Raw genomic sequence first — 19628 nt, forward strand, 5'->3', positions numbered from 1 at the left:
TTTATTGGCACTCTTGTGATCACCTAAGGAAGAAGTCTTCACTGTGTCCCCATTATGTGCCTGTGAAGATAAGTTTTACTACTTCCCCAACCTTCCACAATGTAACGAACGCCATCTTCCAAAACACCGCTAAGTTACTCCCCACCTGTTTCTCAGACTCCAGGCAAAAGAGAAAAATGAGTGAATTATATGGCACAACTATTTATCTCTCCATCCTACACTTGAAAACAAGGTGATGCTTTGCAGATTATGCCCAAAAAATGCATAAAAAATTGGGCAATGGCTGCAGAGTGTTTGAGAATCAGATCATGGGCAAAAGTGCTGCAGAAATATTTTTACCTTGAGAAGCCCTTAACCTTGAGGATCTTAAGGAAAATTATTTCTCAAGGAACATTCAGTTCTCTGGGACTGGTTCTCTACAACTTATAAAGATAATAATCTTTGAGATGATTGTTCAAATAATCCAGGAACTACTGGTTATACATTTCTAGCATTTTCAGCAGTAAAACATTCACCCAAGCAAACAACATATGTTTGTGTTAAGAATATGGCCGTGGAGCTTGCCAAATATACTTTTCCCGATAGTAACAGAGTTGGCTAGAAGTTTCTGACAGCATGATATTAATCAATGTGCTAACTCTCGTCAAAAGATGGAGGTTTCCCACAGGAGCCTCAGTGATTCAAAAGAGCAATTGCCAAGGGAAGAATGTGGGAGACGGCTGACATGGTAGGACACCTGCAAAGGTGTAAACATCAGAAAGACAGCTCCCTTCTACCAAGAAGTTCATTTAACATAACTGTCCCCTAATACTCCAGAGGGCTCTAACTGAATAAAACAGTCAATGTAAAAAAAAAAGAAAGAAAAGGAACTGAAACTCGCAATAATCACCTCTTGGAAATAGATTTCAAAGATTGACCATCAAACCAACCTGTGCTTTTAAATTCATCCTTCAGTGGTTCAGATTTCATCTTACTCAGCAAGAACATCAGTATGAAAAGTGTCAAAGACACTAGCAAGCTCAGGCCCAAACAGGTCCAGAGAATGACATTGGTTCCTTTCACTGAATTAAAAGAAATGTCAGAGAGAGAATGAACTGATAACATCCACACCAAGTAAAGATTATTTGCCATCCAATTCCCCTAATTCAGCAGCATTTACTTTCAAATTCTAAATAACACTTATTTAGAAGAGTTGATAAAATACTGGGTTGTTAACGGTGCTGAACAACATTGAGTTTAGTTCTGAATAATTACTTGGTTCCTGTCGACATTTAAATCATTGCCTTGTTCCCTTTCTCTTTTGATTCGGAAAACCTCACCGTCTTCCCTCTAATGTTTATTCTTTGAATAGTCAATAGAGAGAGAATCCTCCACCCCGACAAAGGATTGTTCAAGCTGTAGCACTTACTTGTATTATTACAGTAACGCTGACATGTCGGAGGGCCATTAGGACAGCGAAGGTGACACGGTTTGCAAGCCTTCAGCAATCCGTCAAAATACTGATTTGGGGAGGAGCACTGCTGAGCCATCTGGAACTTGATTGCAAAAAGAAACAAGGAGACTACAGAAAGAACAGCATGGGAAGACAAGCAAAATCTTGTCAAGAATTCCCCAGCAAGTGGAGTGACAGCAGCTACAACGCCGAGGAGATAAAAAGCAGCTTACGTGGATGGCTTGGGTCTTAACGGGGGCTGCCTCCTTGCTTTGGGGCTAAGGATTTGAATACCAGCTCTAACTCCCTCTCGAAGTTTGAGGCTTGGGTGGGGTAAGAGATGGTGTGTAAATATTAAGGGAAAACCATACCTGAAACAGAAACTGCTTATTTATAGCGACAGTGTCTCAGCCAGGTGACAGTTGCAAGATGTAGACAAGCCTTAGGCATCAAGCAGAAGGTTCAGCGACCATTTTTGAAGCATCTGTTTATGAGCTTTGCTACGTGACAGGCCCCAGGGAGCTGGATAAGACAAGGTCTTATCTTTGGAACTTACAATCTAACAGAAGAGATGGAAATTCACTCAATGCCAAAATATAGGGAGTGTGAGAGAGGGAAATGGGTATCAATCACGACCACCAAGTTTTGAACCTAGGAAGATGCCAGAATTCTGCTAGAAATAGGGAAGTCTAGGGTCAGAGCTAAATTGGCATGAAGGTTGGTGGGGAAGATAAGTTTGGGGTATTATCAAATTGTTATTATTAAAGTAATGCATGTTCCATTGGTGAAAATTTGGAAAATATGATAGAAAAACTACCCATAGTCCTAGCATCCAGAAATAATCACTGTTAATGTTATGTCATCTCACAGAGGTTACAAACAGACCTGATACAGATCTTTCTAGAAGGATTTCTGTGGATGCATGGATGGATGGATGGATGGATGGATTTATATAATGTATTTTCCTTTTTGCATAAATGAAATCACTTGTGTTTGCTTTTAACCATGCTGAGTGAGATACCCATATAGAGATATCCAGAGAGGTCAGTCAGAAATGCAGGACTCAGTTAAAAAGCAAGGAAATGACAAGTTCCAAATTCAATATAATGATTATCTCTCAAAGGCAGGGAGGGTACAAAAGAGGCTTCACCTGTCCTGGTCACACTTTATGAAGCTGAATGGTGGGTACATTGGTATTTGCTGTGTTACTCTGTTTTTTGTTGTTCTTTACAATTTTTCATATTTTTTAAATAGTACAGAATAAATATGAACAGTGATAATAAAGTGCAGGAATTACAAACAGCACCTTTTTTTTTTTAATGAAGGACTTGAGCCTAAAGAGAGTTTGACCCTGGACATTGACCGAAACCTTACCTTCTTCTGGGTCCAGGCAGTGAGCTAAATGGTGAGACGACCTGGGTGAGACAACCAGGAGCGGAAAGGGCTGGCCCAGCAGGTTCTACTCCCTCGACCTCCTGCCGAATGATGACTTTTAGAAGACAAGCGAAGGGCACAGGAAAAGCACGATTAGAGAGAGGACAAAGATTATCTCCCATAACAGCCAAGCAAGGAGTTTCAGGACGTGATGGGCAGTGAGATCAAAATTCTACAGAAAAGTCAGCGGTGATGCACTAAGAAAGGAGGTCACGGTTGACTTTTGAGTGTGTCAGTGGGTGGAAGCCGTGCTGCAGTATTTAGGGAGTGGAGAACGAGGAGGCAGCCAGTGTGGGCCATGCCGGGCAGTCGGGGGGAAACGGGCAGAACAAACCTTTGAGACCTCTTAGAAAAGAAAGCATTGTTGTTTCCGACATCTGCTTCCTCGGGTACCTGAAGTCACCTGTACAAGGATGTTAACTGCAGCATCATTTGTATTTGCAAAAGCCTCTCCATCCATGGGGTCCTTGCAGTGGAATACTACACAGCTGTCAAAAAGAATGAGACAGACGTGTTCTGATATGAACACTGCATCACTGAGTGGAAAATGAAAGGTACTGAACAGGGGGCATAATCTGCTGTGTTTACGAATAAATCAGGCTTTGTAGATAGAGACATAAACAGGCTCCATCTGGGAAGATACACAGGAGACCGACAGTAATTATTGCCTCTAGCAAGAGACAGGAAATGTAAGATGGGAAGAAGACTTCCTATTCATTGAAAAATCTTTGGTACCGTTTGAATAATTCTTTTTTAATAATAATGATTATTTTTAAAATAATCATTTAAAAAATAATAATAATAATCATTTTTTAAAGGGTGGTATCTTAGTTCGTGCAGGCTGCTATAACAAAATGCCATAGGCTGGGTGGCTTATAAATGACAAATTTATTTCTCACAGTTATGGAAATTGGCAAGTCCAGGATCAAACTATCAGCGGATTTGGCGTCTGGTGAGAGCCCACCTCCTCATTTATAAACAGCCGTCTTTACACTATAACCTCACATGACAAAAGGGGTGAGAGCTCTCTCTGAAGCCTCTTTTATAAGACCACTGCCATTTGTGAGGCCTCCAGCCTCGTGGCCTAATCACCCCAAAGCCTCACCTCCTAGTACCATCACTGTGAGGGTTAGGTTTCAATGTAGGAATTGGGGTGGGGAGACACAAACATTCCATCTATAGCAGACGGGGAGCTTGGGGGAGGAAAGTAGAATGAGAGGTAGGTCTCAGACTAAAGAGCATAGACAAAGGAAAAAGGAACGACCATTAAAAATGGCAGAGAGACCACTGATGGGCAGAATCTGGGACAGTGTGAGGTCTGAAAACCAACAGCATCAAAGGAAGCCTTTCCCGGGCGCACTCACTTGGCCTTAAGAGCACTGAAGCCTACAGCGGTTATTCATTACCTGCAGGTCTCGGGCAACCTGGAGAAGCCCAGGGCTGGCTCCACCCTCAAAAGGTCCTAGCAGACCCTTCTTGGCCTGTCGCCAAGCCTCTCAGATATGCAGGGTGGTCTCCCAAGGACCAAGGTCAAGGGGCTTCACGCTCTCGCCCCCCAAACATATTCTCTCTCGCTGTCATTTCGAGCTTCAACATAGAGTGGGCAGGCCTGGGTGCTGCCGCATGTTGAAGGTCAGCCCAGAGGGGTTCAGTGAAAGCCTGCTGAGGCTGCCCAGGACAGCTCGGGGTCCTGCCCCTCCCCAGGTCTGCTGTTGAGCGCCTTCAGCTCTGTCTCTCATTATGTGGGGAACCCTGTGGTCCTTCCAGTAACATCCCTTTGGGGCTTAAATTAGCCAGCGTCAGGTTTGGTTGATTGCTAGCAATCCAAGCATAAAAATAAAATTCTTAACCATATTAACCAATTCTTAACTGCTTCCTCCACTCATGCTTGAAATGTCGACAACCAACACTGATTGGGGTTGTCATACTTTCCCCTTTGCGCCTCAAGATAGGGGTGACTGGTTAATTCTGACACCTTAGGGTCAGCTGATTCTCTTCCAGGACAGGTAAGCTGATGGGGAAACAGAGACTAAGAGACATAAATGTGCAAAAGAAGTTGGACGATATAGTAGTCAGAACTCCTTCTATACTAAATGCCAAAAACCTAAGCTGGAAAGGAATTTCCTGGCTATACCTGAAAAGTGCGATGGTAGAATCATCTTTAGTGGCTTGAGTTACGTCCAGCAATCTCCTGGTTTCTGTCACCTGGCTCAGCAACGCCATATTCTGGGTGTTGGCTTCATTCTTAGGTCCTCCCTTCAGGGTCGCAGGAGAGCTACAGCACCTCCAGATCTCACAGACTCTTCCCTTCTAAACTCTCTCCTGAGACATCTCATCTTCTCCCATGTTTTAAATGTGTTAACTTCCAAACCTGTACATCCAATGCTAACCTTTTCCCTGAAATTCAGAACCGTCTACCAACTGCCTACTTGCCATTTCCATTCCAAAGTCTAAGAGGAATCTCAAACTTTTGGATTCCGCCTTTCTCAAACCTATTTGGTCATAGAATCCCTTTTTGTTCAGGGACCACCTATGAGCATTTAGAATATGTTTTGTGGAACACCATTTGGAAAAAGAAAGGCTAGATTATTTCCATGATTTCCTTCAGTTCTCAAAGACTGTGATTTGGGGACTTAGCAGAACCACGATAAAACAGAAGTAGCGTGGTTTGAAAATAAGGATGTTTTCTGATAGTTTGCTGCTGTAGTAGCATCACCAAAGAAGGGATAGGTCTGACGTCGCTCTGCACAGAACAGAGGAAAGCCACCCCCGAGTCACCCTGGCGCTTCGCCTCTCACTCACAGCTCCAAAGAAGCAAAGAGACGCTGCCTCAGATGTTCAAAGCCATTACCATTAGCGTGCACTCCAAGGAAAAGTCAATCCAACTAAAAGATGCTTTTTCCAAAACTGGGGAAAAGCTATAAGCAAGTTTTCACAGCAGAACACTTTGACCGTGAGCAGTTAACTCCAAACAAAAGTATACAATTTCTTCCAACCACTGTAGTATATTCTTTTACTCAGAAAGGGAAATAAATCTAGGCCTGTAGTAGTCAGGGTTCTCCAGAGAAACAGATCCAGCAGGAGAGAGGGAGGGAGACTTATTATGAGAAATTGCTTCACACAGTTACAGAGGCTGCGAAGTTGCCAAGCTGGAGACCCAGGAGAGTCAGTCGATGATGATGGTGCAGCTTCAGTCTGAGTCAGAAGCCCGAACCAAGAGAGCCAAAGGTGTAAGTTCTAGCCCAAGAGCCAGCGGGCTCGAGACCCAAGAAGAGCCAGTGGTTCAGTTTCAGCCCAAAGGCAGGAAAAGACTAATGTCCCGACTCAACAGTCAGGCAGGAGGCATTCCCTCTTACTCAAGAGTGGGTCAGCCTTTTAGTTCTATTCAGGTTTTCACCTTACTCAACGAGGCCCACCCACATTGGGGAGGGCCATCTGCTTTATTCAGTCCACCCATTCAAATGCTGATCTCACCCAAAAACACCCTGACAGACACACCAGAATAATGTTTGGCCAAATATTTGGACACCCGTGGCCAAGTGGACACACAGAATTAACCATCACAAGGCCCCTGACTACACATCCAAGCCTTGTCTTCTCTCAACTTCCTTGAATAGGCTCTGCTACATCATGTTGTGTCTACTTGGTTCCTCTGGGAGCTGTGTCTCCCAGATTCTCCATCTCTGTATGGTTCCAGGAGGGCACTGCCAACAGAGGAACGTGCAGGAAACTTGGAAAGTGGGCGGGAAGCAGCAACCACTCTTCTCTGAAGGACATCATGGTTGCGTGCAGTGACAGATGGTCTCAAAGATGCTAATGGGCTCAAGTATCTCCTCAGTGTCCTTTGCTCCACTTCCAGCTCTTCTTCCCAACTGCTGGCCCTGCTGACCAACAGCGGCCCGGACCCCACCACCTAATGCTTGGCTCCTGATTCCCAGATGGAGAATCCGCAGGGGAGACCTGGACCATTCTACGTGTTCCCCTTCACGACCCCCCGTTAGCAGCTGGATGTCCCCGGCTTCTCGGATCAGTTGGTCAGAGACTCCTCTGGTTCTTGCCTCCCTAGCCCCTCCCTTAATTGTGGAAGGTCTGATTCCTCTACAGTGTCTCTTATGCTGGTGACTCAGCTGCCTGACCAACCCTGACCACACATCTTTAATCCTGTTTTGAACCTACAATGTAGATATTCACGCAGAACTGTCCAGATCCTGCCCAAAGAGGGACACAGCACTGTGATTAAGGCATACGTTTTGGAGACAGAAACATCTGAAGCCCAGCTTCACCACAGTGGCTGCTGTGTGGCCTTGAGGAAGTGGCTTAACCTTCTTGAGCCTCAGTTTCCTTATCTGGAATAATGTCCTCGATAATAGTACCAACTTCCTGGGATTGTTGCAAGAATTAATTTATAGAGCACATAAGTTTAGGTGCAAATAATTTAAGAGCACAGTTCCCTGGCCCTGAGTAAGTGCCCAGCAAACTGCAGTGATTTTGTTACTATTAACAAGAAGCTCCGAGCCAGTCACGTCTCTGGGGAGTTTGTTTGCCCAAGGCTGGCTAAGGCAGTCTAACGGGGGAGTCCCCACATCAATAGAGTCACCCCACAAACCAAAGCCAGGAAAACAGCACTGTGCATTAAATGCTGGAATCGTAAAGGCAGACGAGGCAAGGAGGTACTGCAAGGCCAGAGGACAGGATGCATGTGAGACTGAGAAATGAATCCAGGCAAACGGTTAGTACGAAGGTGATGCGTAAAATGCCAGAGTTGTTCCCTTCTGACAGGATGACAAGTGTGGCACGGAGCAGGCACAGAGGGAACAACAAGTCCAGACCAACGACAAATCCTTCCCTTTTCTCTAAGTTGAGAAACATTATCCAGAAATTCAAATATTGTTGCAATGCTGCATCTATAGCTAAATGCTTTCAACATCGTTTACTTTGATAGTTATAGAATGTATTTATTACAACATTATTTGGGTAATTATTTAGTACTTTCTTTAATACTCGAGCTTACTTAAATAAACACAAGCATGCTTTTTCTGTCCATGTGCTCTCATATGTATTATCTAAAAGCTCATTTCTCACATATTTCTGGATCATTTCTTTTTCACTGCTTCAAGACACATACAAGCAATCAGATACATACAGCAAATTGTAACAAGGAATGTGGCCTATCCACACATGGATATAGATACATATAATATTAAATATGATGCAACTGATCAATATTATGGTTTCGAATAATTTTTAATATGACAAGTTCAGGATAGAAAGATATATATATATATATATATATATATATATATATATATATATATATAAAGAGAGAAAATATGTTCTCACTTAAGATTACGTATATATGAACGGTTGGAAGGAAGTTCTCAAAATGCCTTCCAGCCAGAGACCACGAGAGACACACCGGTAGCTGAACACAACCAGGGGGAACCGTGGGGTGTTTCTAGAGCCGACTATGTGGGCATGTGGCCTGTAAGCGCCCGGCCATGTGCAAGTAAACAGGTCGCACACCTTGCACTTGGATGAACGCTGTGCTGTCGCCATCCTGAAACTCAGTAGTTTTTAAATAAGGGCCCTGCATTTTCACTTTGCCCTGAGCCCCGCACGTTATGTAGCCCATACTAGGCGACTCAATTAGCGAAGGTTAGAAAGTTCGTATGAAAGGATTTGAACTTGTGTTAGGTGATTTGGGAGAATGTTCAAGGAAACGAGGCTTAGCTCTGGACAGGATGTTGGCAGGATGTGGGAGTGATTCTATAATGCAGGTGTAATCATGTATTAGTGAAGGTTCTCCAGAGAAGGAGAGCCACTATGAGATAGGTAGATGGTAGATAGATAGATAGATAGATAGATAGATAGATAGATAGATAGATAAGAGATACATAGATACATAGATAGATAGATAGATAGATAGATAGATAGATAGATAGATAGACAGATAGACAGATAGATAATTTTAAGGCATTGGCTCATGCAATTGTGGGGGCTGGCAAGTCTGCAATCGTAGGAAAGGCCACCAGGCTGATAATTCAGGAAAGAGTCTTCAGTCCAAAATGCAGAGGGCAAGCCAGGCAGTCTGGAAACTCAAGTAGGGTTTCTATCTTGAGGTCAAATTCTTTCTTGTTTGGGAACAAGAAAGTTCTTTGCTCTTATGGCCTTCAACTAATTAGGTGAGGGCCACCTAGTGATGGAGGGCAATCGGCTTTATTCAGAGTCTGCTGATTTAAACGTTAGTCCCGCCTAGAAAATACCTTCCCAGCAACCTCTGACTGTGTGACTGGGGATCCCTGGAGGTGTTCCCAACACTACAGTTCCCTTCTGAGACTAAGGCAGGATTGTACTTTCCATGCTCCTCTTTGAAGTTACATGGGAGTGTGTAACTTGCTCTTGATCAAGAAAATGTGAGCAGACGGGACGTGTACCACTTAAAAGCAGCAGCGTTCAGAGCCAGTGCTTACTTCACCACGTCCTCTTTCTCTCTGCCATGATGAATGGCAGTGCCCCAGAAAGTGACAGCTCTGTGTCCCCCCAAATGCATATGTTGAAGCCATAGCCCCCAATGTGATGGTATTTGGAAATGGGATCTTTGGGAGTTCATTAGGTTTCAATGAGGCCATGAGTGTGAGGCCTCCCTGATGGGATTAGTGCCCATATAAGAAAAGATGTCCGAGAGCTTTGTGCTCATGGCATGGGGATGACACAGAGAAAAGGCACCCAGCTGCAAGCCAGGAAGAGTGCTTCCACCAGACACCAAGTCTGCCGGCACCTTGATCTTGGACTTCCCAGCCACCCAGTCTATGATATTTTGGCATAGCAGCCCAAGCTAAGACAGGCACAGTGTGTGAATGAGTTTTGGTGCTGTTTGTTACTGCAACATGGCCTCACCTATCCTGACTGATACAGAGTCCAAGGCCATGGTGTGAACCACTGGGCAGTACTGCCTCTTCGCTGGCACGAAAAACTTCTTTATGAGAACTAAATATTACTGAATAAGCCCTTTCTAGTGCACTGCAGTTCAAAATGAAAGAAACTTCCAAAGAACACAAAACTAACAAGCACAGCAAACAGTAAGTCCTCTCATGTACCCATAAACTGCAGATGGTTTAGTTTCTTCTTCAACTTGAAACAGAGCCAGGGGGAAGCTGGCCTTGTGCTAAGGGAACTTGAAGGAGATGAAACAGCTTGGAGCCGGTACCTCATGAAGCACAGAGCTCAGGAGCCCTGCTGAGCGAGTCCTGTATCAGCAGCGTCCAGTGCAAAGATATTGCCCACGCCCCCTTCTTTCCCTCTTACTATCACCTCTGTACTTCCGTCAGAAGTCTTGATTGCTTGTGGACATGAAAAGGCTAATTTGCTTTGAGGCCAAGTCCAGAGGGCCTCTGCTAGCTCCTGCTAGTTTTCCGTGGGTCTTTACAAAGGTGACTAAAATAAAATGAGGTCATTAGGGATGGATGTGCACAGAGGAAGGTCCTGTGAGGAGGACGCAGTGAGAAGGTGGCCACCTCCAGCCAAGGACAGGCTCAGTGGACAGCAAACCCATGACGCCTTGGCCTTGGGCTTCCAGCCTCCAGAACTGGGAGAAAATAAATTTCTGTTAAGCCCCCAGTGCATAGCATTTTATCACGGCAGCCCTAGCAGACTACATTGTTTTGTGAAATCATTCCAATATCTGAAAGCAAGAGCGTTTTCCACAATTGCTTCACTTTGCTTTCTTCATGATGGAGGGTCAAGTACAAAACGCGGTGAGGAAATTGACCTTGAGAAGGAACCCAACACCCCAAGCAGGGGTTGTGTTCTGCGACACAATACGCATCACCATGTTATCACCAGCTTCCGTAAAGTTTCCTCTCCAGGGCACAGAACGCCCCGGAACCGAGGCCTCTGAACTACATGCGAAGAGTGAGTGAACTGCTGCCCTGACTCAAGGTGACTGCCCCTCTCTCGGGGACACAGAATGCAAAGTTGCATGTCCTCCGTCTCCTTTTGCTTTGCCTTTGAATGCATTTCTTTTCCTGACCTTTACTGTCATTTCAATGCAAGAGAACCTTCTAACTAACAGGAATGTTCCTGCATCGAGTCATTACCTCATGGAGTCCGGCTGCCTGCTTTGGGGTTTCCGCAAAGGGCCTGTTACTAGTCACGTGGCTTTGTCAGGTTTTTGTTCACTGGTTGGAGCTTTGGCTACTTCCTCTGTAAAAGAGAAACGATAAGGGTATCACCTACCACTTGAGTTGTTGTGACGGTTAAAGGAGATAATACTTCAGACACCAGTGATGGGGGCTATTAAGTGGGCGTCGTCCACCCAGAGGGAAAGACGATTCAATCTGTGATATTGTTGAGAACTGCCTTGATCGCCACGGTAGCTCAGTCTCTGGCTCTCAGTTAGGACTCAATAGATGGTGTTCTTCATAAAAGTTTGATATCACGATTTGAGCCTTAAACTAGGAGCGTGTATAACTTGGAATTTTAAAAGATGTAAATTAGAAATCACATGTTAACCTATAGCCATTGCTGTACGTGCATGTGTGTTGGCAAGTGCATAGAACACATCTGGAAGAAGACACGTGGAAATAATTGCACCAATGCCTGTTGATCTTGGAATGAGCGGAACGAGGGTCCCAGGTGGAGAGGGGGAGGGGGTCGGTAGTGGGTCAAGGAACATTAACATTTCATGTGTTCTTTTGGTTGTATACATTGTGAAGGTCTACTTGTATAAAGAAGATTTTACTTTTTAATAAATAAAACAGTGGAGAGAGTTCTTCTCTCTCACTGGGCATGGGCCAGGTCATTATTCAGTTCTCATGGCCTGGAACATTCCCCCAGGTCTTCCTGTCAGTCTCTGCCTCCTCTGAGTGACTCCAGGAACGCAAGGATTCACAACTACTGCTGGGACAGGTCATGAAACAGACATATCACAAGGCAGGAAGGTCACTAAATACACACACACACACACACACACACACACACACACTCGGGAGGGAAGGATGGACAGGCAGAGTGTGCCGCTTGGAGAGGTGGCTGCCTGAAACATCAATTCTACCCTCCAGGTTACATGGCACTTTGGCCAAAAGCCTCTGTTTCTCCTACTCAACTTTTAGGAGAATTTCTTATTTTAATAAATAATAAATAACGGCATGCTCATTTTGCTGGGAGCTCCCCAGGGCTAGTTACATTATCAAGGGGTGTTTGTACTTCCATTTTCAATCATTTACTCCCTTCCTTGCTGGCACTACTTTTAAAACTTTCCAAATCAAACCAAAGCAGCTTCAGAAAAGCAGCGGACCATATCGCAGTTTGGTTCAATTCTACAGAAAGCCTGACTTTTTGAAAGGAAGCTTTTTAAAAAAGTTCTCACCAATTTAGCCTTTCAAATCAATGAGAACTTCCAATCTTATTAAATAGCTAGTGTTTTGGCGACAGCTCTGAGTCAATAGGAGGGTAGTTAAAATATTTAAATTCATTTCACTTACAGGCTTTTTAAAACAGCTCATGGATATTCCCTTTACCCTGCTCTTGTTTCTTCAAATCTCATGCACGAGAATGAAATTATGAATATATGAATAATTTGCACACATTAAATTTTGGAATTGCTCTGAAATATGTTACCATGCATTTTAAACATTTTTTTTAATTTCCTGATTAAGAGGTCTTCAGAAATGGAGAGCATCAATTCTGAACTATGATTAAAATAAATTCCTTTATTCCTGTATTTAAGATTATGTCTGTAGTGCAACTGATATGATTTTAATATAAATGTGAGCCTACTTTAAATTTTCCATTTAACGTATTTTTGTTGTGCATATAATGATATGCAAACTCATGCTTTCAAAATAGATGTCTTTTCAACAGGCCAACCTGTTCGACTTCAGCAGGCCAAAATGCTAGGCCAACTCTGTTCTTTCATCCTTTTAACAGTTGTTGGGCAAGCTAGCTTTGAACATGTGATTTTTCAAACCTTTTCCCCATCATAACCAAGAACTTGCTTTATATGGCCTCGGGTCTCTAACCTCAATCCAAAACTAATGCTGACCTTCACAGTGAAAGCTAGCACCCACAGGGCCCTTGTCATGTGCTGGGAGTCATGCTAAGTGTTTTGCTTTGATTCTCGGTTCATCTTCCCATCAGCCTGGTAAGGTAGGTGCAATAATTACTCCCATTCCACAGATGAGGAGACTGAGACTGAGGCTGAGAGTTTATGGAGCGTGTCCAAGGTCCAATAGCTAGGATAGGGCAATGTGGCAAGAATAAAGGGTTTCAAATGGAGAGATTTGAGAAGATTAGCTTTACGTTAAAAAGAAGTTAAGCACCGAGGAGACAAGCTGGAAGGCTCTCACAATGATTCAAAGGAAGATGATGAACAAAAAATGGACATGATACAGAGCAATGAACACAAGACAAGCTCAAGTTGAGAAGATGTTATGGCTGATGGTTTGAAAGAATCGATGCATTTCAAAAATATTGGTGAGTGCTGACTATGTGTTAGACACACAGCAGGACACTAGGGATACAAGAAAAGAAGTAAAGAAAGAAAAGTCTCATCAAGTGGAAGAAAACTCATAAACAAATAAGCAAACAAAATAATTACCAACTGTATTAGTTTCCTAGGTAACAAATGACCGCAACTTGCTGCCTTAAAACCACAGAAATTTACGTTCTCACAGGGCTGCAGGCCAGAGTCTGCAATCAGGTGTTGGTTCCATCAGAGGCTCTGGGGGCGAAGCCTTCCTTGCGCCTCCCAACGTCTAATGGCTGCCTGCAAGCCTTGACAATCCTTGGCTTGTAGACCCACCACCCCGACCTCTGCCTCCATCTTCCCCTGGCGCTCTTCCCTGTGTCTGCCTCTGTGCAAATTCCCTCTTCTCAGGAGGATACCAGCCAGGAGATCAGTTCCTGCCCTAATCCGGTGTAAGGGTTCAGAATGAGTCACCCCAAGATGTTGCTTTGTGGTATGCAGATTATTTCGAGCTAAGAGCGACAGAAACGCTATGGGCTCAAGAGAAACTTCTGCCCGTCCCCTTTAACTCCCTAGAAGAATTTGAATTAGGGGCTTTGCCCGTAAAAAGAGATTACCAGAGATAACCTTCTTGACCTATCTATATGGCAAGGCAAAGTACTAATTACTGGACATCTGCTCTTCTTATGGTCCTGCAGTGACCCTCCTCACCTCTGAAGTCCCAGGCACCTTACCTCATCCCTAGCTCCGAACGCTGTACGTACCTCAAATCCTTTCTACCACGCTGGCGTTCCGTACTTCACTAGAGGCTGAACCCTGATGACGCAGGCAGCGTAAATCACAGTCCCCGCATCCCCCAGCTGAGGCAAAGCACTTGATTTTGCATGTTACACAGGCTGCGATGTGAGAACATCCCAAAGGCGCAATGCTGCCCATCACCGAGCTGGAAAGCCTCCCATCATTGCTCCCTGGCTTTCTCACTAGAAGGCTCCATCACCTGGACCCCACCGATACCTGGAAAAGTGTTACTTTTAATATTCACACCACCTCCTACCTGGTCTTACTGCTCTTGGATTCCCCAAGTCGGTCCTCGGAGGTGGGTCTTATTGAGTGGCCGCTCTGCTGTGACCTCTGTCTGATTTATTGGATCTAAAAAAAGAAGAAAAGATCAAAACATCAGAAAGGGCGCCTTGGGGCCAACATTCCAGTTGGAGGACCTGGATTCAAAACCCTGGTTCATGACTTGCTCACTGCATAACTTTCAGTGAGTTCCTTAATCTCCCTGAGAGCCTCCGATTCCTTAATCTCCCTGAGAGCCTCCGATTCCCGTTGGGTGAGATAAGAATCATGAAATGCCCGTCTGTAGAGCCCTGGAGCTGCAGGGAGCTGGCGTGGGGAAGGCACCATGGTGGCTGGTACAGGGTCGGGGCTCTGGGCTCATGTCAGTCTTGTAGAGAGAGTCAGGCTGCTGGCTCACGCTTCCAGACAGACAGCTGCAGCCACCTCTAGGCTATTGCTGGATATTGCTGTACCCCTGTGGGTCCTCAGCTTCCCAAATCCTGAGAACGAGCAGCCATCTTGGGAACAACTGATGCTCTGTAAATGAGAGGGCAGGGCCGGCTATGAGGCCATCCGGGGGGTGTCGCTGGCAGGACCCCCTTCAGTGCTCAGTCCACCTGGGGTGAAGCCAAGTAAGGAGGGAGCCTCAGGAGCAAGAGGAGTGTGGGGACAGAGCCCCAGAGAGCAGTTTCCAGGCTCTCGGCCTCACGTGGGCAGGTGCTGGCCCAGGTAGTAGATGGCCATCAGTTGTGACTGGTGGGCCATCAGCTGTAACCAGTTAGTCATTGGCCACTGATATGACAGCCGTGGCTGCGCTGGTTGGTTGATTGGTTAGCAGGCAGAAAACCAGAGGGCAGATTGCAGATCGTGTGGATCCTACTTCCTGTGTCTCCCCGGCCGCCAGCGAGACTGGGGTGCAGGAAGATCCCTTGTTGGGGTGCTGGCGGATGTTTGCTTTTGTGTCTCCAACCCAGCCACCAGTGAGAGTATAGTGGTGTGACTCCCCCATCCATGGCTCCGTGGGTGTTCCTTTTGGGCCTCATCATGTCCTGCGTTCTTATGTGGGGAGAGGAGCTGAGACCCCCCATGACAAGGAGTTTTCAGGAACCAGCCTGGAGAGCCCTGAAAGGAGGTTTCTGGGCTGGCCCCGAGCAGCACCAACACCCTCAGCCATTACGTCCCTGGGGACTGTGCTTGAGGTCATTTTCTAACCAGATAGCTACTGAGAGCAGTTCCCCAGGAAGTAACCATGTTTGAGACACAATGTGGGTCAGTGGAGACAGCCCACAAAGCCGGGCTCAGCCCTGGTTCTCAGTGACTCAGCAGTGACACAGACAGGCCAAATCAAAATAAGATGGCACGGAAGACGTGCCCATCAACGTGGGTGTTGTTGTTCAAAGAAACAACATCCAAATGGGAGAGGGCAGAGGACAAATTCCTACATGACTCATGACTGATGGTCGTTTCCTGCCAGCCATTGGGATGATTAAAAAAATAAGTGAACACTGGTGGTCAAAGCTAAGCATTTGGGTCTGTGGGGATTCTGCAGTGGCACAAAGAGGCCTGGGGCTGGCTGAGTCATCATGCGGGTGACCATTTTTTCTTGTCTCCAAAACAAGAGTAAGGCTCCAGCGAAGAGACACAAGGAGTGTGATTAAACGTTTGCCCCACCCATCCGCATCCTTGGGTAACTTTCCTTTGCCATTATCTGGAAGAACTGGGAGGAGAGATGGTGAACTTCTCATGAAAAAGAAGTGTGTGTGTGTGTGTGTGTGTGTGTGTGTATTTGCAGATAAGAAAAGATCACAATTTATAACACATCCTATCAGGAATGAAAATTCGTACAACTTCTGTGGAGAAAATTTAGCAATATCGACAAATATTGCTATATCTGTATCTAAAGGAACATCTATTGCTAAATTGACCCAGCAATGCCACCTCTAGCAGTTTATTCAACATGCATAAAACAAAGGGTGCACAAGGTTATTCACTGCAGCAGCATTTGTGACAGCAGAAAATACTGGAAACAACCTAACTGTCCATCCATAGAAGCCTGGTTAAATACACGGGGATGGAAGAAATTCAGCAGAAGCATGAACAGGGGACCAGACGTGACCATGAGACCTGAGCATTGGAACCCATTCCCACTCCTAACCGGACCCTAAGAATCCACAGGGAATGAACGGACTTGGGGTTCACACCAGTCTTTTCTAGATTCTGAAGGACAGAGAGACCCCAAATAGCATTTGGGTACATGCAAAGACGGGAGTCAATGTTTATGTTCTAACACGGAAAAAGGTCATTAATACACTATTAGGTGTGGGACGGGGGAGTCGCAGGGTAGCACTAAGGAGTGTTTTCATTTCCATCTAAAATTTAAATATCGCATATATAACTGGAAGAGAACAAACCAAGCCACTAAAGCGGTTACTAAGTGCCTACTATGTGCTAGGTGCTGAGAACATACAGATAAATAAGAAATTAGAATGTTAATTCCGTGAAGGAAGAGAACTTTTGCTGCTTTGTTCTCTGTTATTGCCTCAGTACATATTGTCTGGCACATAATATGTACTCAGTAAATGGAATGGAATGGAATGGAATAGAGGTAGGAGAGAAGGAAGGAAGGAAGGAAGGAAGGAAGGAAGGAAGGAAGGAAGGAAGGAAGGAAGGAAGGAAGGAAGGAAGGAAGGAAGGAAGGGTGTCGAGTCCCTGCCGCACGTTGCTTACAATTGCTCACAGCCTAGTGTGGACACAGGTGTGTGAGCAGATGACTTTCCTGAAAAGGGACATTGCAGAGAACTCTGGGAGATAAAGCGTCCTCGTTGGTAGGGGCTTTGCATAAACTCTCCTCCTTTCAACGGAACTGAAATCAGGTGCAAAGTCATGGCCGTGGAGCCCATTTTCAAACTCAGAGTTTATCCAGCTCCAAGGAGCCCTGTTCTTTCAGAGCCACACTTGGCCTTATAAACGAGAACCAGCTTATCCAGACCGAGGTGGGGGCAGGTGTGCTGTAATGAAGGTCTGCAAACTGGATCTTAGAGAGCCAGAAACTCAGAAAACAATGCATTTTGTCAGTTTCTCGGGGAGACTGGCTTCAGGCAACTCGAAGGTGACACCCAATGTTGCTATAGGGAACTACACAGAAATCCTAAGTAGTGGTTCCAGAAGAGGGAGCGATGCATTGTTTTCTGACCAGCTCTGTGAGGTTCTCAGAGTGCCATGCGAAAACCCAAGCCCGAGAGCAGGCCAGGACTTTGTGAAAAGATTCTCTGACTCAAACGCGAGCCCAAAGCGAGATGAATGCATTCTTCTTAGGGTTGCTATAGCTTTTCTCTGCCCGAATAATTACGGGGTTCTTCTCTGATTCCTGTCAGATAGCATTTGCTTAATTACAGTTTCATGTGAATAACAGAAGCCACAAGAGGAGACACGAAGAAACTTCCCGGAGGCTAACATTTGCAGAGGGCCCTGGACTGTCTGATCTGAGTAGGAATCTCTGCTCTGCCTCTTACCAGCTCTGTTGCCTTGGACACATTCCTTCACCTCTCTGAGCTTCAGTTTTCTCACTTGCAAAATGGAAATGATAATACCTATTTGCAAGGTTGCCAGGTTGTGCACATAATAAAATACAAAAAGCAAAGCAAGAGTTGCTAAGTTACTATTACAGGTAACATTTACTGAGTCCTAACTAAGCCTTTGACATGCAGTGCCTTTTTTAATCCGCACAACACCCCAACAACCCTGTGAACTAGCTAACATGTCTATTATATCTGCATCTTGTAGATGGGAAAACTGAGGTCCAGAGAGAATGGTCAAGGTCATGTACTAAGAAGTGACCAAGCTGGGATTCAAATCCAAGCCAAGAACTTTATCACGAGCACCCACTGTGAATCAGATACTGCAGGGATTCCAGAGTGTGATTGCTAAGGAAACTGTACCCAATTGCAAAGTGGGCAGAAGATCTGAATAGACAATTCTCCAAGGAAGATATACAAGGGGCCAACACACATGAAAAGATGCTCAGTGTCATTAGCCACCAGGGAAATGCAAATCAAAACCACAGTGAGATACCACTTCAGATCCACTAGGATGGTCATAAAAACAAACAAATACAACAACAAAAAAACAGAAAATAACAAGCATGGGGGAAGATGTAGTGAAATTGGAACCCACGTACATTGCTGTTGGGAATGTTAAGTGGTGCTTTGGAAGACAAACCAGCAGTTCACACAGTTACTATATGACCCAGCAATGCCACTCCTAGGTGTGTACCTAAGAGAACGAAAACATATGTCCGCAGAAAAACTTGTACACTTGTGTTCACAGCAGTATTACTCTCTGTACTCACATTACTCTCTATTCATAGCCAAAAAATGGAAATATCTTCAATGCCTATCAACAGATGAATGCGTAAACAAAATGTGGCTTATCCGTACAGTGGAATATTATTCAGCCATTAAAAGGAATGAAGTACAGGTACCTGCTACAATCTTCCTGGGCCATAAAAACATTATGCTCAGGTCAAGAAGCCAGTGAGAAAAGACCACAGATTGTAGGATTGCATTTATATGAAGTGTTCAGAACAGGCAAATCCAGAAAGGCAGTAAGTAGATTAGCTGGGGCTGGGGAGTAGGTGTTGGGAGGAGACGGGGAGTGACTGCTAATGAGGCCAGGGTTTTTTTTGGAGATGAAGAAAATGATCCAAAATTGATGGCAGTGATGGTTGCCTAACTCTGAATATACCAAAAAAATTCAATTGTTCACTTTGAATTTGTGAATTTTACGGTAGGTGAATTATATCTCAATAAAGCTGTTTTCAAAGACAAGACTCAATGTATAAGTGAATTTTAAGACCGTTGTATGTGCCACATAACTGACACACATTGAGTAATCTTTACGGAGGCACACATCACAGCTTCTAGTCCTGCAAAGCAGAGCTGCATGGACCACGTCTTAGGAAGGGTACCAGCTGAAAAGCTGAGGACTCACCGATGAATGAATAACCCAACTCATTCCACCCACATGCCAGACCGAGTCAGTTACCTGAGGGCTGGGGGCTGAGCAAAGCCTATGTGGACACATAGTGGTCAGTTTCCCTTCTAGATACTTTAGTTAGATTGCTCCCAGCCTGTCTTTATTGCTGCTGGCAACGGTGCTTTACTATCTCGACAAAAGATCTGCAAGGTTTATGCTTTCCTGGAATAACTCACACAGTGTGTCTGATGTAGTAGCTGATTT

At 44.9% G+C, this 19628-nt stretch overlaps 1 protein-coding gene across 7 annotated transcripts in view; it reads right to left on the reverse strand.

Moving 5' to 3' along the window:
* The window catches only part of TNFRSF17 (TNF receptor superfamily member 17), a 78518-nt gene that overhangs the window by 1369 nt on the left and 57521 nt on the right, over window positions 1–19628 (reverse strand). The window contains exons 3-7 of one of the 7 annotated variants that reach the window (XM_088801242.1): window positions 10963–14480; window positions 2807–3354; window positions 1804–1991; window positions 1409–1535; window positions 930–1061 (exon numbers count right to left, since the gene is read on the reverse strand). In XM_088801242.1, coding sequence (XP_088657368.1) covers window positions 930–1061; window positions 1409–1529 — 253 coding nt within the window. In that variant the 5' untranslated portion in view covers window positions 1530–1535; window positions 1804–1991; window positions 2807–3354; window positions 10963–14480. Of the gene's footprint in view, window positions 1–929; window positions 1062–1408; window positions 1992–2806; window positions 3355–10962; window positions 14481–19628 lie in introns of all 7 variants that reach the window. The other 6 variants (XM_088801239.1, XM_088801238.1, XM_088801240.1 and 3 more) reach the window with 6 other exon arrangements.

This window comes from Rhinolophus sinicus, chromosome 10 (genome assembly GCF_057876585.1).
Source record: "Rhinolophus sinicus isolate RSI-liver-muscle chromosome 10, RSI-T2T, whole genome shotgun sequence".
Classification (NCBI taxonomy): domain Eukaryota; kingdom Metazoa; phylum Chordata; class Mammalia; order Chiroptera; family Rhinolophidae; genus Rhinolophus; species Rhinolophus sinicus.